Source organism: Vanessa cardui, chromosome 2, assembly GCF_905220365.1.
Source record: "Vanessa cardui chromosome 2, ilVanCard2.1, whole genome shotgun sequence".
Lineage (NCBI taxonomy): Eukaryota > Metazoa > Arthropoda > Insecta > Lepidoptera > Nymphalidae > Vanessa > Vanessa cardui.
In genome coordinates, this window is record NC_061124.1 from 295,802 (window position 1) to 318,904 (window position 23,103).

At 33.8% G+C, this 23,103-nt stretch overlaps 4 protein-coding genes across 6 annotated transcripts in view; 1 reads left to right on the top strand and 3 right to left on the bottom strand.

Moving 5' to 3' along the window:
• Positions 1-61: 61 nt before the first annotated feature.
• Positions 62-1,554, bottom strand: LOC124535794 (granzyme A-like). Its single transcript, XM_047112150.1, has 2 exons — positions 683-1,554; positions 62-537 (listed from the first exon to the last, which is right to left on the bottom strand). Exons 1-2 carry the CDS (start codon positions 1,552-1,554, stop codon positions 195-197), a joined length of 1,215 nt encoding a protein of 404 aa, XP_046968106.1. The 3' UTR covers positions 62-194.
• A 157-nt stretch (positions 1,555-1,711) lies between these two features.
• On the bottom strand, positions 1,712-2,703 carry LOC124535803 (U11/U12 small nuclear ribonucleoprotein 35 kDa protein-like). The gene is made up of 3 exons (XM_047112162.1): positions 2,426-2,703; positions 2,102-2,232; positions 1,712-2,035 (listed from the first exon to the last, which is right to left on the bottom strand). The coding sequence occupies exons 1-3, from the start codon at positions 2,499-2,501 to the stop codon at positions 1,712-1,714; spliced, it is 531 nt and encodes a 176-aa protein (XP_046968118.1). The 5' UTR covers positions 2,502-2,703.
• Positions 2,704-4,240: 1,537 nt separating this feature from the next.
• LOC124537449 (ubiquitin carboxyl-terminal hydrolase MINDY-3 homolog) lies at positions 4,241-7,078 on the bottom strand. 2 transcript variants are annotated; one of them, XM_047114308.1, is made up of 2 exons: positions 6,880-7,078; positions 4,241-6,753 (listed from the first exon to the last, which is right to left on the bottom strand). In XM_047114308.1, the coding sequence occupies exon 2, from the start codon at positions 6,717-6,719 to the stop codon at positions 5,355-5,357; it is 1,365 nt and encodes a 454-aa protein (XP_046970264.1). In that variant the 5' UTR covers positions 6,720-6,753; positions 6,880-7,078; the 3' UTR covers positions 4,241-5,354. The 2 variants fall into 2 exon arrangements, with proteins under 2 accessions (XP_046970264.1, XP_046970254.1); XM_047114298.1 differs by having other exon boundaries at positions 4,241-6,739; positions 6,880-7,077.
• A 461-nt stretch (positions 7,079-7,539) lies between these two features.
• LOC124537776 (protein crumbs) overlaps positions 7,540-23,103 on the top strand; it is a 39,912-nt gene continuing 24,348 nt past the window's right edge. For both annotated transcript variants that reach the window (XM_047114678.1, XM_047114685.1), the window contains exons 1-2: positions 7,540-7,814; positions 21,972-22,136. In XM_047114678.1, coding sequence (XP_046970634.1) covers positions 7,763-7,814; positions 21,972-22,136 — 217 coding nt within the window. In that variant the 5' untranslated portion in view covers positions 7,540-7,762. The remainder of the gene's footprint in view (positions 7,815-21,971; positions 22,137-23,103) is intronic.

The following is a 23,103-nucleotide window of genomic DNA, read 5'->3' on the forward strand; positions in this document are numbered from 1 at the left end:
CGAGCAGGCCTTTGGTCATAGCCATTATTAAAAATAAAGGTAAATAAAGAAAAGAAAGTGACTCTTTCAAAAATGACATGCGTCAATTTTATTCTTTTTTAACGCAAACAATAGGCGTCACACGAGACGTCCCGTCGACGAGAGAATAGAAGCTCGCACATATCGAGATATCGAGTCGGTACCGGTGAATAGAATCAATCAGAATGTATAACGGAGTCGAGCCAGCCCCGGAGGAGCGCCAAGTTGACGTAGAGCGCCGGCTCGCAGGCCGCGCCGCACTGCGGGTTGTCGCTCATGACGCCCAGCAGCACGCGGCGGCGCAGCAGCGGCGCGCCCGCGCAGTAGTGGCACGGCCGCGCGCGCGCCCGCAGTGCGCCGGCGCACAGCGCGCCCGCCCCGCACGCCGCGCGCCGCGCCCCGCGCGCGCCCCACAGGTGGCGCAGCGCCCCCGCCTCGCCGCGCGCGCACTGCTGCGCCGGCAGCCGGTGAACTCGCACCGAGCGAACTCGTCGAGTCCGGGGATCCTTGTCTAAGTTTCTGAGGAATGTATTCATCCTAATTAGTTATGTGTTCATATCCAAAGGACAGAGGAACTCTTGAAATTTAACATCCCATATTTGGATGAATAAATATATATTTTTTAAATACAGTATAATATAGACAACAATGGTACTATAATTACCTATATTTTCCATATCCTAAAATGGATAGGGTCTCGCCAATTGTAATTGAAAAATAGTCCACCATAGTTGGTAATATTACCATTTGATTGATCCCTTTTGCAACATTTCCTTCAGATTTTAAAGCAGCCAGATCATAGCTTACATTCACTCCTTGATATTGTGGATGTATCAGTATGTCAGACACTATATAAATATTTTCTTCATCCTTTTCACCAAAACCTCGTACTATAACAAAAGAGTCTAAAGAATCCACCTCCTCGATGGCCTCTATGCAACTTGCAGCGGTTAAAGTCCAACTTTGAGCGACAATTGTTAATATACATCCAAATGTTATATCTCGTGGAGGCTTAATCTTGACCAGTGCTAAAAGGTAACCTTTCTTTACTTCATCTACATATTCTCCGTCATATAACTTCTCTGTGTTGTCTTCAATGGAAAAGTCTGTAGAGGCCCATGCCTGTTGTGATGGATTCAATTCATTGATACTAGATTCTGGAGTTATAACAGGCTTATTGGATATCAACTCACTATCATAATAATGTGTAACAGCAGTTGTTTTTATGGATGGTGTCCAAGTGCATTCTATATGCTTTGAAAGTGTTTGACTTTGACTGGTGAGATGTTTGGTGAATGTGAATATATCCAGATGTGTCGGTTCTTCAGTTATGGTAGCACTTGTAACTACATCAGTGTCTTCTTTTACTTTACTCATCTCTTTATTTTTAAAGCAAACCACAATGTGAAGAATGGTAAATGTCAAAATCAGGATAAACACTACAAGAAGCACAAGTTGTAGCGCTGACAAATAAGTCTCAGTTCTTGTAAATGATTTGCACCATCCTTTAAACTCCTTATAACAATCATTAGTCATTATTTAAATATATTACATTATTGATTTTCTTCATTGTAGCAACAAGACATGACCACATAGATTTCAATTTATAGTTTGTTTAGGGTGTACACTCCTTTTTTTTAACAGGTAATTTTTAATAATATATTATTCTAAATTTCACAACTTTAGATTTAAATCATTTTTGAGTGATTAATATGGGTTTTCTAAAAGGTCTATCTCTGCAGCCAAACCTTAGCTGGCCAGATTCCTTTCGTCCTCCAAAGCCCCCACCAAGTCTCCTGGGCCGCCAGCCTTTCAGTCTCCTCTCTGCCTCTCTCTCAACTATAATCTCACTGCCATCTATATATTCTTTATGCATCTCGCGTAAAACTCGGTCCAAGGTTGAAATACTTTCATACTCTACAAAAGCATATTGCTTAGATTTACCAGTAACTATATCTCTAACTAAGCGACAATTAATTACTTTTCCGAATTTTGAGAATTCTGTGAAAACTGTGTCCTGAAAATGAAGCCTTTACTTTATTGACCAGTAATAGTACTTACAAAAAATAAGCGCGAAACTTACTTGTGTTGTTCTTGGGTTTAGACGTGCTATAAAAATAGTATGATCAGGGTTTCCCTTGACTTGTTTATTAGGGACGTAGTCTGATTGTAAAGCTCTTAAAATAGCACGATCATGTGGTTCACTATCTGTACCTGAAATTGCGAGGCAAGATTATATGCGAAACAAAACTTTTTTATATTTTATATTACACAAGCAATATTTAAACGTATGCGACATGAGTCAGACACATTTATTGTTTTAAAAATGCTTCTAAAATGATCATAAATTTTAAAATTTTATTTTATACCACAAATAGAAGAAAGAAAAAACAAATTGTATACAAACCATCAATAGATCCAACTTTTATTGGGTCGTAAGTAGTTGTCACGTATTTTTGAAAGTCACATTCTTCACGAGCCATTTTAATTTTTCTAATAGTAGGTATTAACTTTAAAGTTATTTCATAAATTTGTTGTTTTCGTTTATACTGTCGATGCTCGATGCCTCAGATCAGAGTTAAGAGATTTCAGATCTTCAGACACTGCCGGACGGCGGACTGACTAGCTAGTATGTATGCCGGTGTTTCTAACTTTCTAAGTGTCTGGTAGACAGACACTGTCTATCTACTGTCTGTTTGTCTATATGTTTATAGACTCAGTGTAGTGCTGTCAAAAGGTACCGTACCGAGTACCGATTCGACTGTATTCACAATACTCAACTTCTTTGATAATATCCAAAGAAATAAACTAAATTTTAAAATTAACTTTTATAAAAATATTTTTATTATATGGCAAATAAAGTTGGTATTATATGAATAATGGACAAATATAAAAACATTGAAATCCTATATATATAATTTTTATTTACCTTATTAATGAGAAAACGCCAGGACGTTTTGCAAATTCTGTCATGTTTTTTTCAAAACCGCTGTTCATATGAACACCATCTGACGGAATAAAAATATTTCAACCGCAATAATTATTTCAAGATAAAGCTTAGATGTTTTTATTTTTTTTAAAAAATCGGATCTGTATTCTTTTAAATAATGACTATAAAATAGTAAAGTTAAAGTTATGGTTTCTCTTTTCCGAAAATTTACGCATTAAAATGTTTACGTTTACTATCGAAATCGAACCGAAAATGTTATTTCTCGAAAAGGTTATTTTTATATTGACTAGTACCACCAATGATGTTCTAGTAAACAGATATGTTATTAACGCGCAAAAAGTGAAGACTACAAAACGTCCCAATTGGGACGTTTGCCTTTAGTTGTTTTACGTAGTAATACGTTATAATACATCATAATTACGTAGTAATACGTTTTGCGTAATTTAAACATCTAGTTATCCCTTTTACTTATTGTTTTTATCAAGCTATCCTTTTTAATTTTAACGAAATGTAAAAATAAACTAAAATAAACGGTCCCCGGCGCGGCACACTTTTTTCTGTTGTTTAGTATGGATATAACATATCTGTTAATTAGAATATCATTGAGTACCACTTACCGTTTGTAAGATAAATTGTTTTATAATTTCGTTTTCATTTCGATTTTATATATTACCTACACTCTTTCTTTTCTTAAATACTTTTCATAATTATCATTTATTGCCGTTGCTACTGCCACAATTAATAAGAAATTTAGTACAGCTTATTCCAGTAATTTCAGATTTTTTGGTCAGGAAAATCTTAGTGGAATTTAAATTCGACAATCAATTCGCTGTACATTAAATTCTTTGGAAGACTACTCGTCTTGTTTCTTCAGATAAACTATGAATACCAAATATTGTGTCAAACAAGATATTTGTCTTAACTGTATCTGTATGTTGAGATACATAAATAATAATAATATTAGGCATTTGCAACTCTATTCCTAACGTCAGTTTTAAAGTTGAGTCTATTATTATAATTTTGTTATATACTTATACGAATATATTTTTATTTTTTTGTAAAATATTAAACAGTAGAGATAATACCAATTTATTTATAAAAAAATATAATTTTTCAATAAAGAAATAGTATATAAATTAATTTGAATTGAAATTCGTCACCACAGGCAATGGTGCCTCATCTCAATATAAGCTGCAGATATTTAGTAAATTTAAAATATTATTGAAAAAGACGCAAAATTAATTATCATCATCAATAAAATAAAACTCAGGCTGTAATTAAAAAAGCATGTTCCACTATTATTTACGACTAACTGAAAATTATCTTTCCAATATAATCTTTGTTGTTATACATGTGCACAGCTATTTGACATGAATCTGATAAAGAATATTTGTACTAAAAAGTTATATACAGACATATTTACTAAGAATTCCAAATTATGATATTCTTAACCGAAATTCTGAATACCATTATCATGGTAAAATTATGAAAACTTTGGTCAAATGTTTTAATTTTATAATAATACATAAGTCTTAAAAAACATTTGCATTACTCAAGTTTGCAGTATTTAATATAATATAAAAACAAAATTAATAACAATATAAAAAAGGTACCATACATTTTTGGGTACATTCCAATACTTTATCAAATAATGTAATGCTGGCATATAATATATTAGTGGAGGAGATATTAGAGACAATGTTTTGTGCAAAAACCAACTACGTGCATGTGTGCTTGCTTATGCAAGATTAAACAATTAAAGGTACCAATGAAAATATTATATGAAATAAAATTTAAGAACATTACTCTATGTTACTTCATCATTAAAAGTTAGCATATGTAATACAAATCATACAAATAAATATTTGTAACTAAGCAAGTAATTGCAACATAGACCTTTAATGTGTATTGCTGTTTGTTCTAAGCAAAGAGGAAATTTTTAATTTGGTTTTTTATAATTATTTTTGTTATTTAAAATTGTGAACTACCATTTTAAATTTTCAAGGAAAGATATAGAGAATGTGATCCTGATCACAGCTCGTAAATAAAATAAATTTAGAATTTTAACAACTTAAAAGGCTTGCTACTTTTTACTGTTGCTTATGGGTTGGCCTATTGTTATAGTTGTGCATGTGCAACTAAACCTAATGGAACATCACAATGATAGCAATTATTACCATCTTAAAAATTATCAAATTTATGAAAAATAGCTGACCATGATAATGTATGTTATCTGCAAAGGCCTTGAAATTATTCAATACAATTTCTATACATAAATTAATACATAAAGTAATGGAATTTTCTGCAACATATTTTAAGATACATTTTATGTTAACTCTCCTCACTCTGTCACAGTATAAGTTCTGAGCACAGTATGCAGTGTGTGCTAATTAAGAGAGGGCGATTGGCCTTCATCCCAAACCACGTCAATACTGGGCCATTTGGTTTGCAAGCATGTCAACATGGGATCAGTAGTTGCAGCTCGCATTGGACACTCGAGCAGTGCTGCACGACCAGTGCGGTAAACCACTCGACCCCCTGGATTACTGCGAGAGAGTCCATTGTAGTGGTGTAGTGTGAAAGTATCAGGTGCACCACGCTCACAACCGGGAAAGAATTCGTCCATGAATGCACTCAATAAAATGATTCCTAAATTCTCAGAATCTAGTTTTCTTCTCATCAATTCCACATATTCTGGTTCACTAACCAAGTCAGCAGCACATAGAACATCTTGCAATGCTGCAGATGGAATAAAATTGTTTCCTTCTGGATCAAATGATCTAAAAATGCGTTCAGCAGATTCACCAACTGTTTCAGGGGCTGCAAGTCTTCTTTCAAAAGAGAATAATACAGTCAAATGTGTCTCTGAAGCCAAAACCCAGACAGGATGCTTTGGATTCTTGTAAAATGAACCTACAGTGCAATACTGCATATGTTCCATGATAGTGAGGAAACCAATGTCATTCTGTCGCTCAATTCCACGTAATCTTAATCCCCCTACCACTTGGTCATGGTCCCATACATGTGCCACTGCCCTACCCGTAAGCATTAGATTGATTAGTCCTTGAGAACCATATCCATATGTCGAATGTATGAGAGGATCAGACAGCTCTGAAAGTTCTGCCTCAACCGTACTGACTCCTTTGCTTAGTATGACACTATATAACAACAGAAGTACACCATATTTGTCCTTCAAAATGCGAATGTTCCTTGTGTAAAATGCTTCCACTTCTGATAATGTTTGAAAGGAGTGCACCTCCATTCTTCTATGAAAGTAATCGATGGCATCACAAGACTGTTCCTCAGCACTAACATTGAGACCTGTGCTCGTCTCAGCCTCTGTGTCGTTCTTGCGATAAACGGCAACATTGTACTTAGAAGCTAGACACTGACTTAATATCGTACACACAGCCCTAACAAGCAAGGAATTACACTTCTCCGACGTCAAATCTTGTAGGCTATGTCCAGGTGTCTCAGATAGAAGGATCTTGAGCAGGAATCCCTGAACAGGTGCGATGGCAGCGCACGGCCCACCTTCTTGCTGAATAAGCGCACTTGGCTCATCAGAGCTAAACTGGAAACCTTGCGCCCAGCGCCGGAACACGTCCTCCTTTACGTGGTCACCCCACAGTAGTCGTCTAGTACTGGACAGCTCACGCTCCAATGTCGCCGTACCAGCGCTCATGTTATCTTTATTTTCTAACGCTATACTGGAGCTACTAGTTTCGTTCTCGTTCGGACCGTTCAGCATTTGTTCATAGTCTACGCCACCTAAAAATTACACACTATTGATTACTAAATATAGATAAAAGCCGCCATATCGGCTGACGGCAAACATTAAAAGAAATTAATTCAAGCCATTCTGCTAATACAAAAAGAATATAACCACGTAGTTATTAGTTAATACTCACTAGAAATGCGAAGGTCATAGTAACTCTCAACATCGGATAATTATTTATTTATTTTGAAAAATATTTTCTCCATCTGAATCACCGTTAATGGCATTATAAATCATCCACGAATCTTTATTTAAAAACTTTTCATATAGAAAAAGAAAAGAAAAGCTTACGACATAAAGGCTGCCATTTTTTAAGAAAAATAGCAACATTTATTTTCATGTCATTCCGTTCCTTTTCACATAACTTATTTTTTTTGAAAATTTATTTAAAATTTTAATGTCAATTAATTAAAAGAATATTATTTAATGAAGTACTTATTATGTATGGGAAAAGCGATGATTTTTATTTTGGTTTTGTTATATTATATTATATGTTGTTGTTGTTGTTGTTATATTATATGCAGTTTTATAATTTAACTATATACATAAATACTGATACAGCTTATACCTTTTAATCTAAATTTAATCTAGAAATTTATTGAAAATATAATAAATTAAAATTTTACTATTACAACATGATTTCATTCATTCAATAGAAAATAAAGTCTATTCAAATACAGCTACTAAAAACTATATTGTAAATTTAATAATTAAAGGGAGTCTTTAAATAAAACATGGCAATAATAGCAAAGCACAAGTAACACAGTCTGTGTTACACAGACAATAAAAATGTTTGATAAAATTGCCAGTTTAAATCAAACAACCATGGACGTTGGACGGTGATGTCCATTTTGATTTTATTTTCGTGACATATCTTTATTTTTTACATGATTTTAGTTAATTTGATTACTATTTTTACTTTTAAATATAGTGAAACATGAGTTACTAGATGTTTTCTTATTGATTTATTGTTGATGATTTAGTTTTGTTTGTGTTCTGTTGATTATTTCAACATAATGAAGGTGGATAGGAGCGCTTGGAGGCGTCGCGCTGTGCTAAATTTTACAGGTTGGTGTTTTTATTGTTAAACCACGTATTTTTGTAAGTCAAAATTAATAGTTGTTAATTTATTTTTATAAGAAAATAAAATTAAAACTTTGTTTGTGATCGGAGCGATATGGACGCAACAATTAGAACAATCGTGAAAGGAATACGTCCAAAGAGTTGAGAGAAATTTGTTTTAAACAGCATTTCAAATGTTAAGGGATTTAAATACTTATATACTACATTGTTCGATATAGAATATCATACATTGTAGTATCGAAAAATATACAAAAGTCGATATCAAACTATAAAATTTAATAACTAAGTACTTTTAAATATTTTTATTATTAACAATAAAAATTGAAAGATTAAAATAAATGTAATTACGAATAAACATATCATAAATAAAAAATATTGAATACAATACACGTTAACTTATAATATACATTAGCTAAAACCTATTTTGGTTTCCTAGATGGTTTACATATGATAAATGATAACTAACATATTCGGATATTTTCCAATTCAATTTTTGTCATGTTGTCACAGAACATATTAGACCTTCTAGAAGCAGGTGATAACAAAAGCGAACATTGTTTTAAATGGTTATAACAAACTTCATTACATTTTTTAAAATATACTTAAATCATTACTACAAATTGAAATAAAGTTATGTATTTAGTCAACTTTCCGCTTTGCAGCAATGTTTTGCAATTGACAGCTTCCCTATAATATATAATGGTTGTCCTTGAAAGTAGAAATTATGCAAACAAACTAAATTGGTGATAGTTTACTTTATAATTGGCAAACTTAATTAAAAATGTCTAGCTTTATCATGACATTAATTGGTTTGCTAAAAATTCAGTAATCAATGCCCGTCAACAGTGATGTGTGAAGGACATCTATTTGCCTAAATAATGATTGCTAATGTAAGTAGAAAGTAAGATTCATATTACTCAGTGAATTCTTTATATCTATAATATTGTGACTTTGGTTTAAGAGTTTCAGTTTACAGTCAGTCTTTGTATGTGATAGAACAATGCTCCAAAGACAGCTGACAATGTCTGTATTTTTGTAGACGATAACAATATTATAAAATGAAATATATATCAAAGACATTTTGTGTAATGATTTTATTCCATAGAAATTTTGACATTCATGGTGGATCGCTTTCCCTAGATTTAATTATTAATGATTACCAGTAAAATAATTTAATAAAGAAACAGATGTTTCGAAAGCAGTTGTGTGAGCGCTTATGCTACATACTCTAATAAGGCTAAGTAAATGATCTACACAAGCATTTGATGTAAAAAATACTAAATTTATTTTCCCTCCTCTGTAAGCCATATCCAGTATAATGTGATACATCTATTTATAATAGTACCTTAACGAAAAGTAAATTATGAGTGTTATATTTTTTGTTCATAAATAAAATCTAGAAAGGAATATAAATTGAATTAAAATACTCATTGAGATGTCAGTGAACGAAACGTAAAGTACATCCGTGTTTCGCGAAGTGACACGATTGGGTTCGGAGGTCTGAGACGAAAGCGCGATGTCGCCGCATTGTCTACCTGTTGAACAGTTACTTGGCATTAACTGCGCTTGTTGCTCGGCTTCGAAGAGCGTTCTTTGTTCGCCCACTGAAATCATTTAATAGGTATTTATTAACGATTGCTGAAATCGACATTACTCCGTTAAGTATTTCTTAAACACACAAATTATTTCTAAGCAAACAAAAATAAGCTTAATATGATAGTTTGTCTTATAATATATAATAGTCTAATTGATTATGAATCCAACACGCTAGAATGTAGACTCTTAACTTATTATTACTAAATCGTGAATCATAACGCCGTCTATTTCTTGTAAAATCTGTGTATTGAATTGTACGTAAGCATAATTACAAAAGCAATTTATGAAAATTAGTGTAAATTGAACCGCTGTAGAAATGCGTCATGAGTAATACGAGAGGGTGTATGAGTGCAATGTGCGTTGCACTCGACCAACAAACATTTGGAATCAAACAATAATGGGCATGTTTGTTTTTATTTAAACGAATTTAAGGCTGACAATAGTGTGACAGGAGACGCGCAGGGGCAGGTGGGCAGGTGGCGGCAGGGGCCGGTGCGCTCGGTGACGTGTGACGCTCCGGCCTTCGTCATACGTTTATCTTTTACGTTTACCCAACATTTATAAGTTTTCCTAGTTTTATTTAGACGACCTTTGACCGTCACCACCTTAATCTCGTTGTGATTGTATACGTAACACTAGGTATTACATTGATTTTGAATTTCCAGCTCCGATGAACGTTCTCGATCCCGTCCGAAGCCGATATCCGAAATCGTTATCGGCTCGCTAATGACACACCTCGTTACAGGACAATGGCCGGTTGCTTCACAGCGGCCGATGTGCTACTGGTATTCTACGAATAGGGACTAAACTACATTTGAACATAATAATCCTAACTTTAATACTTTTATATTGTTTAAATTTCAAAGAAATTATCAATTATTATTGTTTCTCAAGTAGACGTAAATTATCGGAACTCCAAGAAAATATATTTATTATTTAAAGAGCAGCTATTTTGTAAACTTAGATTGGCTTGGATGTTTTAGGGTTAAATTCGTTCCACGGATAATATTTTCAATCTTGATTTATCCAAAAAATATATTTGGTTTTGTTGCCGCCGAGTTATAAATCTACAGAAGTTTGAGATGCAAATATATGCCGATGGGATCATTAATCAAATTCAATTTCAAATCTCTAAAACAACTAACTAAAATCTGCCCAAAAATAACCAAGAAAAACTCCAACTGAGTATGTCGTTGACCGAGTGCTTTGTATTAATCAAGTCTAACAAACCCTAAGATTAATTAAATAAAAAAAAATGTAACACGAATGACTAATCTATACTTTACAGATCTTTATTTATTTATAATTGAACACAATTTCCATCACTACATAACTTTAATCGGTTACAAGAATATTTCAATACATAGACGGTTAATTAATATGTACGAACACGAGTAAATGGCGTATCTGCGTATAAATTATCAAAATATGTAATATCAAAACTAGACTATAAAAAAAATACTTTCAATTCATTGGTGAAGTCGAAATTAACTACAGTTTCTATAATTACATTGGCTATTTATTTTATAATAGAATAAAATACAAGTGATAAATAAATTGTTTTACTAAGGAGGTGATCGTATCGTGAAATTTGTTGATTTCCTTAAGATCGATTTCTGTGGCCAACCCCAAGGAAGATTACCCAATTACATAGGAAATGTATACTCTATTGCCTCACTCACCATCTTATGGAGTGGCAAATCTGACACGAAAATAGTTGGAAGAAATAAGTTCGTCTTAATGAGTCTACTGAGCGACTAACATACATATGTACACTACACATAACTTGCACAGCTCTACATGACATTCTATGTATATAATATTGTGTATAGTACTTTTAAGGCACGGTTCAATACATATATAGATAGGTTAACGTTGATGCAAGTTTATGTCATTCATACATACCGTATTATTTATCCCCACAACCTTCGTTAAGTGTGAATAATTGGATGTTAGCCGGGTCTCGTTATCGTAATGCGTTACGACGTATAGTCGTCTCAAATAGCAATGAAATGAAATTTTGTAAACAATAACATGAACATATTAACTAAGTATTATTAAGCTCGTCGATGTGAAAAGTCGCAGGATCGATCCTGACCCCTTGAACTTAAAAGGATAGTGAATAGGATTATTAGTAATTCCTTAATTACTTTGGGGCAACGCTACTCTTATTTTTAAAGTCTCAGAAAATACAACAAGTTTTATTTTGTAAGACTAGTTTGGTCTAAGTTACAACTTTTTAGTTGAAGTACCGAAATGACAATATATTTCTTAAAATGCACTCAAACTATCTTCAAAATCAGCAACCTGTCCTTATATGCCATAATGTATAGAAAACTAGCTCGTTTCATAAGAGTGCTACACATTCGTCATCGACGTATTTAATGTGAATTTTAAGTTTGTATTTTTTTGCTGCAGTTTTTGCACTAACACTAAACGCTCGCTAGCGCAATGCGTAGGTCGCCACTTAAAACATTTCAAGAGTTCACTTTTTTCGGTAGGATTCGTTTTTATGTATCGGAAAGTGGTTGGTGGGAATTCTTTCGTATTATAATTAGGTGCGCTTGAGCAGAAGTGTTCGAAGTATTCATTTAAATTAACGTTAGGTCCAATAAAAATAAACTTAATCCTAATTATCTTATAAATTAATTAAATAACTTTTTGGTTTCATTATAAGATTTTTAAACTTTTTACCTAAAATTATACATACTCTTAAATATATACTTAGATACATTTATGGATATATTTTAAGTATGCTTAAAATTTGAAAAAAAAATCCTTCCAAAGTAAAAAATATAGAAGTATAAGTACCTATGTGAGTTTTTTTATATTACCAGAACTTTTCTTTTTTATATTATCTGTAGCTGCTTTATTATTTTGATATCATGTTATTTGCGTTTTCAGAATGACCTTAATATATAATGATAAAATTCTAATTTATAAATTAATTGTACTTTATAAACTTTTGACTACCCCTTTTGGAACCCCGACCTCAGTAAAAAGATAAAATATTACTATTTAATAAATCTCCTCTTTTATACATTTCTAAAAAGGTGTTATGTAAACATTAAAAAGGTATAACTTTATGGTTAAACATCTTAGCTTTAAGAATTGAGCGTGAACAATTGTTATCAATAATCAATCAATTTAAAGTGAAACTTGCATTTCGGTGAAAGATTGAGAAACTGGTATTTATAGCTAAAGACAAAATAGTTTGTGTCATCTATTACGAATTTATTTCATTGTTTGATTATGCTTCGTCCAATATAGACATCTGAGCATATAGTTTTATTATTGAAAACAGCAACAGAGCGACAATATATCTTACGTAACATTGACTCAGCAATTGTCTCGTGTAATATGATTTCATTGAGCCGTGAGAAAGCGTAGCTGTAACTCAGTCACGGGCGAATATTAAAAAAAACGATGGAATTGAATGATAACATTATAAGAAAGAGTTAGACTGGCGAAAAGAACGACGAAGCGGCTACATCTGTATAAGCTATGGTATGGCGTATACGTCATTGTAGAGTCGGTTAGTTAAAAGTTCGACGAGCTTTGATCCCTCGCTTGTGGTTATTCTCGATCCACTTTTCATACAATAGTTAGGGTAGTTAGTAGATTTTGAATTCGTATTTTTGATGAAACAATGTTTCGTTCTATTCTTTCTGACTGTGAAGGTTAGCTTGTGTCCGTGGACATTATTAAATGACATCTAAACACATAGTCTTACAACAAAATATAGTGAGCCAGTAAAGAGACATGTCTAAAAAGTTATTATTGTTCTTATTACTTAATTATTTCTTTAGGATAACGATAGCGTTGATCATTGGTAAAAAATGTGTGTTGTTTTTGTCTTTTGTATACTCAGTACTGATATATCTAATTACTACATAAGTTTACCTCCACTGTAAAAGTATGATATATTTAGGTATTTTTTTTTATTTAATGAGCTTGGTCATACAAATGACTGTGACGCTCTATACGTCTTTCTTTACCAGAAATTTAGGCTTTAGACATTATTATTAATATTTGGTCTCCAATATCAAAAGTATTTAAAAAAAAAAAAACAAAAAATATAGTAATTAAATAAAGTTACTAACTTGTAAATCATTTATTTAAATTTCTTCAACTGTATTTGGGAGCAGAATTTCAAGCAAAACTGCAACTTTATTAGACAATTATTTGAGCACTATACTTTTGAATTTGAATATATTAGCAATTTAAATGATATACATACTCATAAATTTTATACGGTTATCAGCGTATCCGTAGATGACTGTATATATTTTTTAATATTTTCTCCTTGGCAGTGCATCATCACCGAGATGATATCGCAACAGATCTGCGGGTTAATTATCAAGTTTCTACCGCGTTGCGGTATATTCACACGGTATTAAATTTAAAATAATTCCTGCATACGATGACTGTACACATTTTATACAGTTAGTATTCAAGTGCACAGCGACTTGCAATGCTCGTAAATTTATCAAAGAAAACCGTGCTGTATTCGATGCTGCAAAAGTTGCGTTTATAGAATGTACCCGCTGCATAAAGCGCACTGTCTCAAAAAACTAGAAGTTAAATAATTAATAGATGTTTTTTTAACAATACAAGACTCGACAATTTGCTTAGTGATTGTCAAAATTCTATTCACCGGCTGCAAAACAAATACCACCTGAGTAAAGACGGCGAAAATAAATCAGCGGAATTGTTGTCCAGATGGTGAAAAGTATGTTTTACAATACGGTTAATAAAATAATCTTTATTATTTGCCTCGGCATGGGGGCGATCGTTTAACTTGCAAGTTGTGCCATCACCTAGCAGAGAGTAGCGTCGTTAACTCGGCTAAAGTCTAGATTGTAAATTGAAACTCGGTAACAGGTAATCGCTGTAGGTACATAACGACGATAGCGGCACCGTTTTCGACCGTTACTCAAGTATTTATGATGAACTGTAACGCTCATCTTCGTGTAGTCACTAAAATTTCTCAGAAAAATGTTAAGTTATTCACCGATTTCTTAATTATGTTAATTTTAAAACTCGTTTCAATATATCTATTGTTATTATTGCTCGTTAACTGAATAACTGTGTGTCACCAGTAATGGATCCGTCGATGTAACGAGCTTCATTTTATAATTAGCTTTATTAATGTATCGTATTGAATGTTGTATCACTTTTTTCTGTTTAGTTTGAATTTCTAGTAACCTGCAAATTATATTGAGCTGAGTACCGGCCGACGCAACTGTTTTCATTGTCACACACTCAAACGGTGTCACATTCTATGCTACCAACAAATGTAATAGTCGTTTAAATTGTTAACTTGACTAATAATTTTAGAGTAATATGAATAAACGTATTAAATACAATTGAGATATCGCTTGTTACGATAGTCATCTCTGGTAAACCAGTTTTTAATTAATTGATTCGTATCTGGATCTTATACTGCGAGAATTAATCTTTCGACAGCGTGTGAGTTGCATCTATTTCTGCCTTAATCTCATTCTCATCTCATCTCATAAACTAATCATGTAATAGACGCACTCTCATAACCCCATGTCTTTTCTTCTGTAGACACCAATTTATGTGTAACATATTATTTTCTTTAAATTTATATATAGTATATTAATATTAAATGACATACAACTACGTAATCGTTTCCCCGGCGCAGCGCGGTCTCCAAGCCAGCTCTCGGCGAGCTCGCCTGACGCTATCCGTCAAATCGTCTGATCCGTCGCGCTTGTCCGCTTGCAGTTGGATAATTTATTTTCTAAAACCGTAAAGGCCGTTCTGTCGATTTATTGTTGCCATTCTACTCCGATCAGAAACTTACCGCTGACTGCGCCGAAAATAAGCAGAATGAATTCTACCATTCCATAGTAAATCGTTTATTTAGTGAATCGTATCTCGTGGCATTGAAGTAATGTAAAGGTTAAGTTAGGTTCGGTATCGACTTTACTTTCTAACGAATGTTTCGTTCAAATATTCCACGATTATAAATACTTAAAACGGATGACGTCAAGCATTTTTGTTTCACTGATTTCTTGGAAGAATACCGTAGAAGTAGTATGAATGAGCGGTGAACCCCTGAGTCAACCGCGCCTCGTACATTCTGGTAGCGCAGGTTTTGGGAGGCAAGGCAACGGCGTATGAGTCAACTCCGGCGAGGGCGCCTGCGTGACGTCACCGCGCCCGCTATGCGAAACCGCTTCGTGTGTACATAAACACTAGATACTCAATAAACATTTTAATGGAGGCTTATTTTATAGACTACGTAAGTAACGGTGAAAATCATGCTGTATCATTTACTGTTTTGAGTATAAACTACAGAGTGATACTACAGTGCTATATAGAAACGTAAACTTAATACTTTTAATTCTTATTTAACTATGTATTCGTATAAACAAAGAATGATTGATTGATGATATGATTACTCTTTTCTTTAAAGTTTAATCTCAACAAAATCGTTTTTTTTTTAAATTTATTATGTCATTTCATTTGAAGAGAGTGCTAAAGAAATTGGTCGTAATCGTTCGCGTTAAATACTTTAGGAAACAAGGCCTTTGTTAATTAACTATTTCCTGCTTTTATTGCTTTTAGGAATTTCGGTTATATAACAACGAAACATTTTTGTGAAAAGGTGTTTGACAAGTATTTGTTCCTCGAACGAGAGATGAGTATTACCTTAACACTTCCTATCGTCTAAATAAGTAGGTATGTCTTAAACTTTACAAAACAAAAAAATTCGTTACTTAGATGTGTTTGAGTAACGTGTCAATAGTTATTCAAGCGATATTAGAAAGTAGAAAAAAAATTGTCTTTATCAAAACTTTACTCTAATCAACTGCTCAAATCAATTGAGCAGCGATTTGAACTGCCCGACTTTCAAGCAAGTTGATTCAATAAATGTTTTTTTTTTTTAATGCAACTTTGATTTTCATTAGAATTAGATTTCAGAGGATTTATAGCGTCAATCTCACAAGAACACTGTAAAAATTGCAACATAACAAAGATAAAATATAAGTTAATTTGACGACCTCCGTGGTCGAGTCGTGTGTGCACCGGTTTACATGGGTACGCCACGCCGAGGTCCCGGGTTCGATTCCTGGCCGAGTCGATATAGGTTGTAATTAGTTTTCTACATTGTCACGAGGGTCTGGGTGTTTGTGGTACCTTCTTTGCTTCTGATTTTCCGTAACATAAGCTTTAGCTACTCACATTGGGATCAGAGCAATGTATGTGATGTTGTGTCATCAGCAATCTAGTAGCAATCGAAGCGAATTCCACCACGACTATGCACATATTAGATATGTGAAAGTAAAATTACTTCTAAACCTTTGCAATGAAGTGGCTGCGAGTTTCTTTGTTCCAATTAGCTCATGTTTAATATTTTTGGACTTGTTTTATTAGACAACACGATGTAAAACATTAAGCATTTGAACGTTGCAGTCATTGTTTTGGGATTGTTTACTCGCAGAGTAACGATGATGCACAAGGCTGCAAAACAAACTTCATAATATATTGTACGGTCAGCCAAGGTGCATAACTAACGCAGAAATATATTTACAGCCGTAAATAAAGCTTTGTATAGGAATAACAATAAAACAGCTTAGAAACCGCCGTCGGCCAGAGTTAATAATCTGAACCGTTCATCAGACGGCGGTGAGGCGAGCACCGCAATAGTCCAATAAGTCCCACTTGCGGTACTCCGAGGCCGGTAATCATCCATTGTTGTAAGAACAACAATGGCGACTCCCGCTCGTTCTTATCTCCACGCGCTGAAGGTCATTTTGCAACGACGCCTCGTCTCATCTCGTCGAGAGAAAATGGTATCTCGTGTGAGGTTGATTTCATGTAAATATTATTTTCGTGTTTACCACTTGGAGTTTAGGCAGTAACTGTAATATTATTGTGTCGGTACGCGGTTTTTTTTGTGTGGGATGACGTCAAGGTCAACGCACACGTTTTGTTGCGACCTCGTGAAAAATGCTTGATGGAGAAAAAATGCACGAATCTGTCTGCCGTCTCGATCATTACAGCCGTATTTATATATAAATACACAGAAATAGACATCTTCATTCATTATTGAATTGTGTTTGGAATTTTAAGCTACGATTTGTATATTTTTAAATCCCAAATATTTTAGACATTAATATTTAATACTGGGAAGGATGGCAGTTAGTTTGTAAGCTTGTCTCACGATCAAACACTTTGGCAGCAGTGCCTTATGTTGAGTAGCCTATATTTTCTTCTACAGCCTACGTACCAACTTTCGGAAGCTTTTCCCATCATAATGAGTAGCAGGTGCTCATATCTCATGGCCCTATAACGTACGTAGCATATACCGTATGCAGCTTTCACATTTCGACGGTATGCAATAGTGTACGTTCCAGATTGACGCGTCACTGTATACCCTGGTTTGAAGCTTTGTGTGTCCAGCTTATAGCCAACATGCGTCTATATGTCAACGTTTGGAAAGTATCTTTACTTTTCGCGACGTCTTCTTTAATATAATAATTTAAGTATTTAATTTAATGTTAGTAAAACGGCGACAGATTTGTGGTTCGGTCGAAGTAGGATTTGAATATGGTCGGAAAAATATCGAAATCATTATAAATTAGATTTGGCCCATAGTTAGGATTCAGCTTATTTTATTTTATGCGAGGTAACGGTAAATAAAGGTATGGTTACTGAATAGGTATAATGTTTCTGTAACTGCACATAGCTCGGGAGATACTTTGATATGATGTATAAATACAAACTTTTAAAAATGCTGTTATAAGTGTATCGATGTGTTGAGTTGAGGAAGAGGTGGCGGAAGTGCCAAAGATGTCGGAACGTGACCTGCATGGCTCTACGTGCCTGTCCGTGGGCCGGCCTGCTGCATGTGACCTGTCAACGATATATATAATATTTTGTTTGTTATGATATTAAATATTATTATGTCACTATATAAAATTAGTATTTATTATCATGGTTACTATAAGAATAAATGTACTTAATGAACTAATTTATTTGAAGCCCGTAAAGAAAAGTTACAACTGAATTTCACGCACAGTTTTTGTTTTTATTAGAGCCGAGATGGCCCAAATTATCTTAACCGATGATTGCGATTTAAAACCCAGGCAAGCACCACTTAATATTCATGTGCTTAATTTTTATTTATAATTCATGTCGTACACGGCGGTGAAGGAAAACATCGTGAGGAAACCTGCTTGTGTCTAATTTCATACAAATTCTGCCACCTGTGTATTCCACAAACCCGCTAATAAACAAAAATAAACGATGTCCCAATGAAATCGTGGAAGAACATGTTCCAAACCTTCTCCTCAAAGAGAGAGGTGGCCTTAGCTCAGCAGTGGAAAATTGGATTGTTATATGTATTTATATTTTGTTTTTAATTGGAACAGCAGAGGGGTTGTGTTTTCTAACAACATTTAATCAACGTTTAAGAGATATGTGGATTAGTATATGAGATTTTAAACCCGATACGATGTAAAATAGATCTGCTCACATTATCGCCGGCTGATCATATCTATTTTTCTTCATCTTATATCTGTTATTTTATTCTATCTTATTTCTATTTCTTTCCAATTCTGAAAATAAGGAAAAAATATAGGTTAAATAACCAGTTGTGTCCCGTTAAAGTAATTGTTTTACAACAGTAGACGTTTGTTAGTTTATTTTATCTTACTTATATTTTATAACCATGAAAAGTAGGCAATAAAAAAAAGGATATTTACAAAAAATGTGTCCATAAAAAAGGTACCATTTCGTTTTTGTAGGACGCGCTTGAGTTAGCAAAAACGGGTTTTTTGAACATGGCAACTCATGTTCCGCCCTACACGAAAATTTGGAACGCTAATAACCCCATATATTATTTTGACTAGCAAAAGTCTGCCTTTTCAGGGCTGTACAGACAGACAACGAACACAAACCTATATACTAATGATCCCCGTCAAGAGTGTTTACATATAAAGTTATTTACAAATCCGGTACCAAAATATGAAATATGTTCGTATATTATAAAAACTACAACCAGTTTAATAGTAAAGTGTGTCCCGTGCACTCGTTTGTGGAACGCCGAGATTGGTAATGTTGACTAGGGTTGACAACTTTGCGAATCGAAGACCGACTTCGTCTGGCTAATTTAGTGTTAGAATTGTTTAGTTAACATATTCAAGTAATCAATTTAAAAAGTAATGACCTTTTTAATTTAGTTGAATATTATGACTTTTTTTAAAGTCTTGATAGAATTTGAAATTATTTCTTCTTTTTCGTTTTTTTTTTGTTTCAGAAGGTACGCTTTACCTTTGGTCCCATTTAAATTTGGAATGTATTTTTATGATATTCATAATTTTATTAATATTTGTATCATCATCCTCATCATCCTCCTCCTGCCCTTATCCCAATTTTATTTGGGGTCAATTTTATTGTTAGTTGTAAATTATTGGTAAATTATTAAAATGTATAGGTACGTTTTCATAGGGTAAAGTTCAATCAGAATAACATGACACTATGGTGTTGTTAACCCTACTCATAAGATCAATATTAAAGTTACGAAAGTGTTTCGTAACATAACATGAATGCACAATTTTAAGTCTTATGCGACTTATTTGTGACTTTTCATTGGCCCGTAATTGTAAACTCGTTTGGATATGTCTAATATTTTCGATCGTGATTTGGATTGCACACAAGCGTACCCGCACGAATGCTAAATTAATATTTAGTTATATTAATATGTGATTTATGTCAATTATATTAAGGTTTAATTTTATTTGTACATGATTTGCTGATAGTTTGCTCGGTCAGTGCAGATTGTGTATTTGCGTAATCACATTGCCGTTTTGTGGATTCCATTGTAATGATACAACTATTGACATCGTCGTTTCTAGTTTACCGGATTATTGGACGAGCAAACAGACGCTATTGATTCCCGTATTAGCAGAACAGATTGCAAGTTTATTTGGCGATAATTTGTGCATCGCATGGTTTCGCCATTTTAGCCGGTTTAGGTAGTATTCGCCTAGTCTGGCCAAAATCGGGTCATATTTTATGGATCGTTATTTTACGGTTGTAGTTCAGAATTTTCTTACAAATGCCACCACGTGTCATGCAAATAATTACAAATATATTTACAAAATAACCGTTCTATCTGGTTGGCAAATTTTACGCAAATATGTATTTATGAACTATGATAATAGCGTACGATCGACTGAATGGAAAACAGTAGTTTCATATCGCAACAATGCTATCTCCGCATCACGAAACTGTATGGTTCCCATATCGCGTCGACTGTTTAGTTTCGCCGGCTTTCCCATTTCGCACTTTCCACATGCAGAAAAAATCTCATTAACTAACACTACTGGGTCGGAATCGATTCCGTAGCTAATCGATTCTAACTCGATTAGCCGGTACTGGCCGGCGCTCGCTCGGTCACACGTAAATACAACTCTATATTCTGTTTCGCCAGTAGGTATCTATAAACATGTAAACAAAATCATAGCTATGGAAACAGCTAGAACATTACGTCTAATGTTCCACTTGACCGTTTGTTGGTGAGTGGTCATCTGAGTAAAGCATCGCGTGTTGTGCACTGAAACTTGTCTCTAGTTATTTGTAACGTTAATAAAATTCTTTTGATAAAAGATAATTCGTGATCGGAAATAAACTAGGTTAAATGAAGTTTGTGCTGTTATGTCACTGAGTATTAGAGATAAAATATTGGCTATAAACCTGTACCGAGCTCTGTAACTACAGCTCGAGAGCCTCAAATAGTGCTCACGGTCAAAGAACTTTCGTAATGTGGGCTAGGGAACCGTCGCGGGTTACTGTTCATTTGTACTTCTACATAAACTCGTATTTCGCTTTATTACGCATTGTTTAAAACTCCAAACTAATTATGCACATGATACTTGTATATTAAAAATATATATATTATTTTTAAACTTTTATGAAGTTCGAAGAACTTTCGATGATAACATTAATTTGTTATGTATTTGCAGTAGTTTTAACTAACTGTTTTATTTTCTTACACATAGTCGACAAACTCATTTTAAGTCTGTTTAGTAATATATCAGATTTTGCTAACGATACTAAACTAAATGATATGTATAGAATCGTAAGCGTGTATCATTTAACATGAATACGCCTTGTGTTTAAAAAGAGGTTTTTTATGTATTGATATTAACTCTGCCTATTCATGTACAAACATAATGAGTTATATTTCAAATATTGTTTTCATTGCTACATCTACTAACATAATGTTTTTAAAGTACTACTTCTAGTAATCTATCGCAAAAGGGTCACCATTCAAGTCGGTCTGAGTCGAGATAGGAGGATAGGATGTGGGATCTTAAACGAAGATCGCGGGCTCAGACCTGGAAAAGCTCCACTTTTCATATGTTTCACTTAGGTTTATATCAGATTTTCATAATTAACATGGAATCCATTATCCCGCGTTGGATTTTTTGACCTTCATTTTACAACGTGACATTGGATTTGTTTTACAAAGAACAGAAGTTTAAAATTATGTTTTTGTTCCAGGTTGCTTCCCGCTCCTGTTGATTACAGCGTCAGGTATACTCGCGACGGGTCCACTTGGCCCGTCCGAGAGACCAGAGGCCTACTTCAACGGCTCCTCCTACATACGCCTCGCCACACCCTTCTCACTGAAGCAGCTCGTTGGACTTAGCTTTCGGACTTGTGTCGGTAAGTTGAATCGTGTACCTACTGACTTTAAGTTTGTCAACTTAATCTTTAATGTCGTGGTAAGATGAAGCAAAACGCAAAAATAATAAAATAATTTTCTCCTATCGTAGAGTTAAATGTAAGGCAACGCTCTAAAATAAATTATTGTTATTAATATTATTTCTCGACTCTAGCGATGAAATAAATATAATATAATAAGCGAGAAAAACGAGACGAAACGGACAAAAGCATTTAAAGTAGCGTGGCGCACAGTACCGGTAACTTTTTAGCAAAAGTATTTTTAACATTTCGAGTTTTTTATATAGTTTTAACTAGTAACCAATGATCCGTTGATAAATTTTTGCCTATAAATCCGTTTGAATATTAATTTCAACTCGTCCCAAATTATGTACTGTTTCTTAAGAAATTCGCGAGGTTCATCTCAGCCTCTCAAGTTTGCTCATAGACAATCACATTGTACGTTACATATAACAGTACTACACCGTCAAGTATGTTATGTCGTTTTTACCTGTATAAACACTGTCTCGATTCACCTAACATAGTATAGTTAATAGTCAATAGTTGAAACTAGAATAGGGCTATCAAAATATTGCTATTTGGCGACAGAACGAGTAGAAAGTGGGCGGTACCCACGTCGACGCCTGCACTAATAATAAGTCCAAAAGGAACTAACCATAAATGATTCTTATTTTCATCTATTCGTATTTTACGCACTATTTACTAGAGTTTTACCTAAAAGCAACAATCGTAACAAGCAAAACTATGAATTGCGTATATAATCGTATTTTTATCTGAATCGAAAGTTAGTGTAGCGACTGCCGGCTAGAGAATGACTGTCATAGTGCGCCATATGACATGTGTATGATATTACTCATGTAGTATAACTATGGTTTGTCTCCGTAGTGCGTCGCAGCTCGTTAAGAATACGTTGTTTAAATTAATATGCGATATAATGTACATAGATGAC

Excerpts from the sequence above, each read along its gene's own strand:
- LOC124535794 (XM_047112150.1), bottom strand. The coding sequence starts at position 1,554 with ATGACTAATGATTGTTATAAGGAGTTTAAAGGATGGTGCAAATCATTT. Across the intron at positions 538-682 it reads TTAGGATATGGAAAATATAG|AAACTTAGACAAGGATCCCC; the intron begins GTAATTATAGTA and ends TACATTCCTCAG.
- LOC124535803 (XM_047112162.1), bottom strand. The coding sequence starts at position 2,501 with ATGGCTCGTGAAGAATGTGACTTTCAAAAATACGTGACAACTACTTAC. Across the intron at positions 2,233-2,425 it reads AAAAGTTGGATCTATTGATG|GTACAGATAGTGAACCACAT; the intron begins GTTTGTATACAA and ends TCGCAATTTCAG. Across the intron at positions 2,036-2,101 it reads TAAACCCAAGAACAACACAA|GACACAGTTTTCACAGAATT; the intron begins GTAAGTTTCGCG and ends CTTCATTTTCAG.
- LOC124537449 (XM_047114308.1), bottom strand. The coding sequence starts at position 6,719 with ATGCTGAACGGTCCGAACGAGAACGAAACTAGTAGCTCCAGTATAGCG.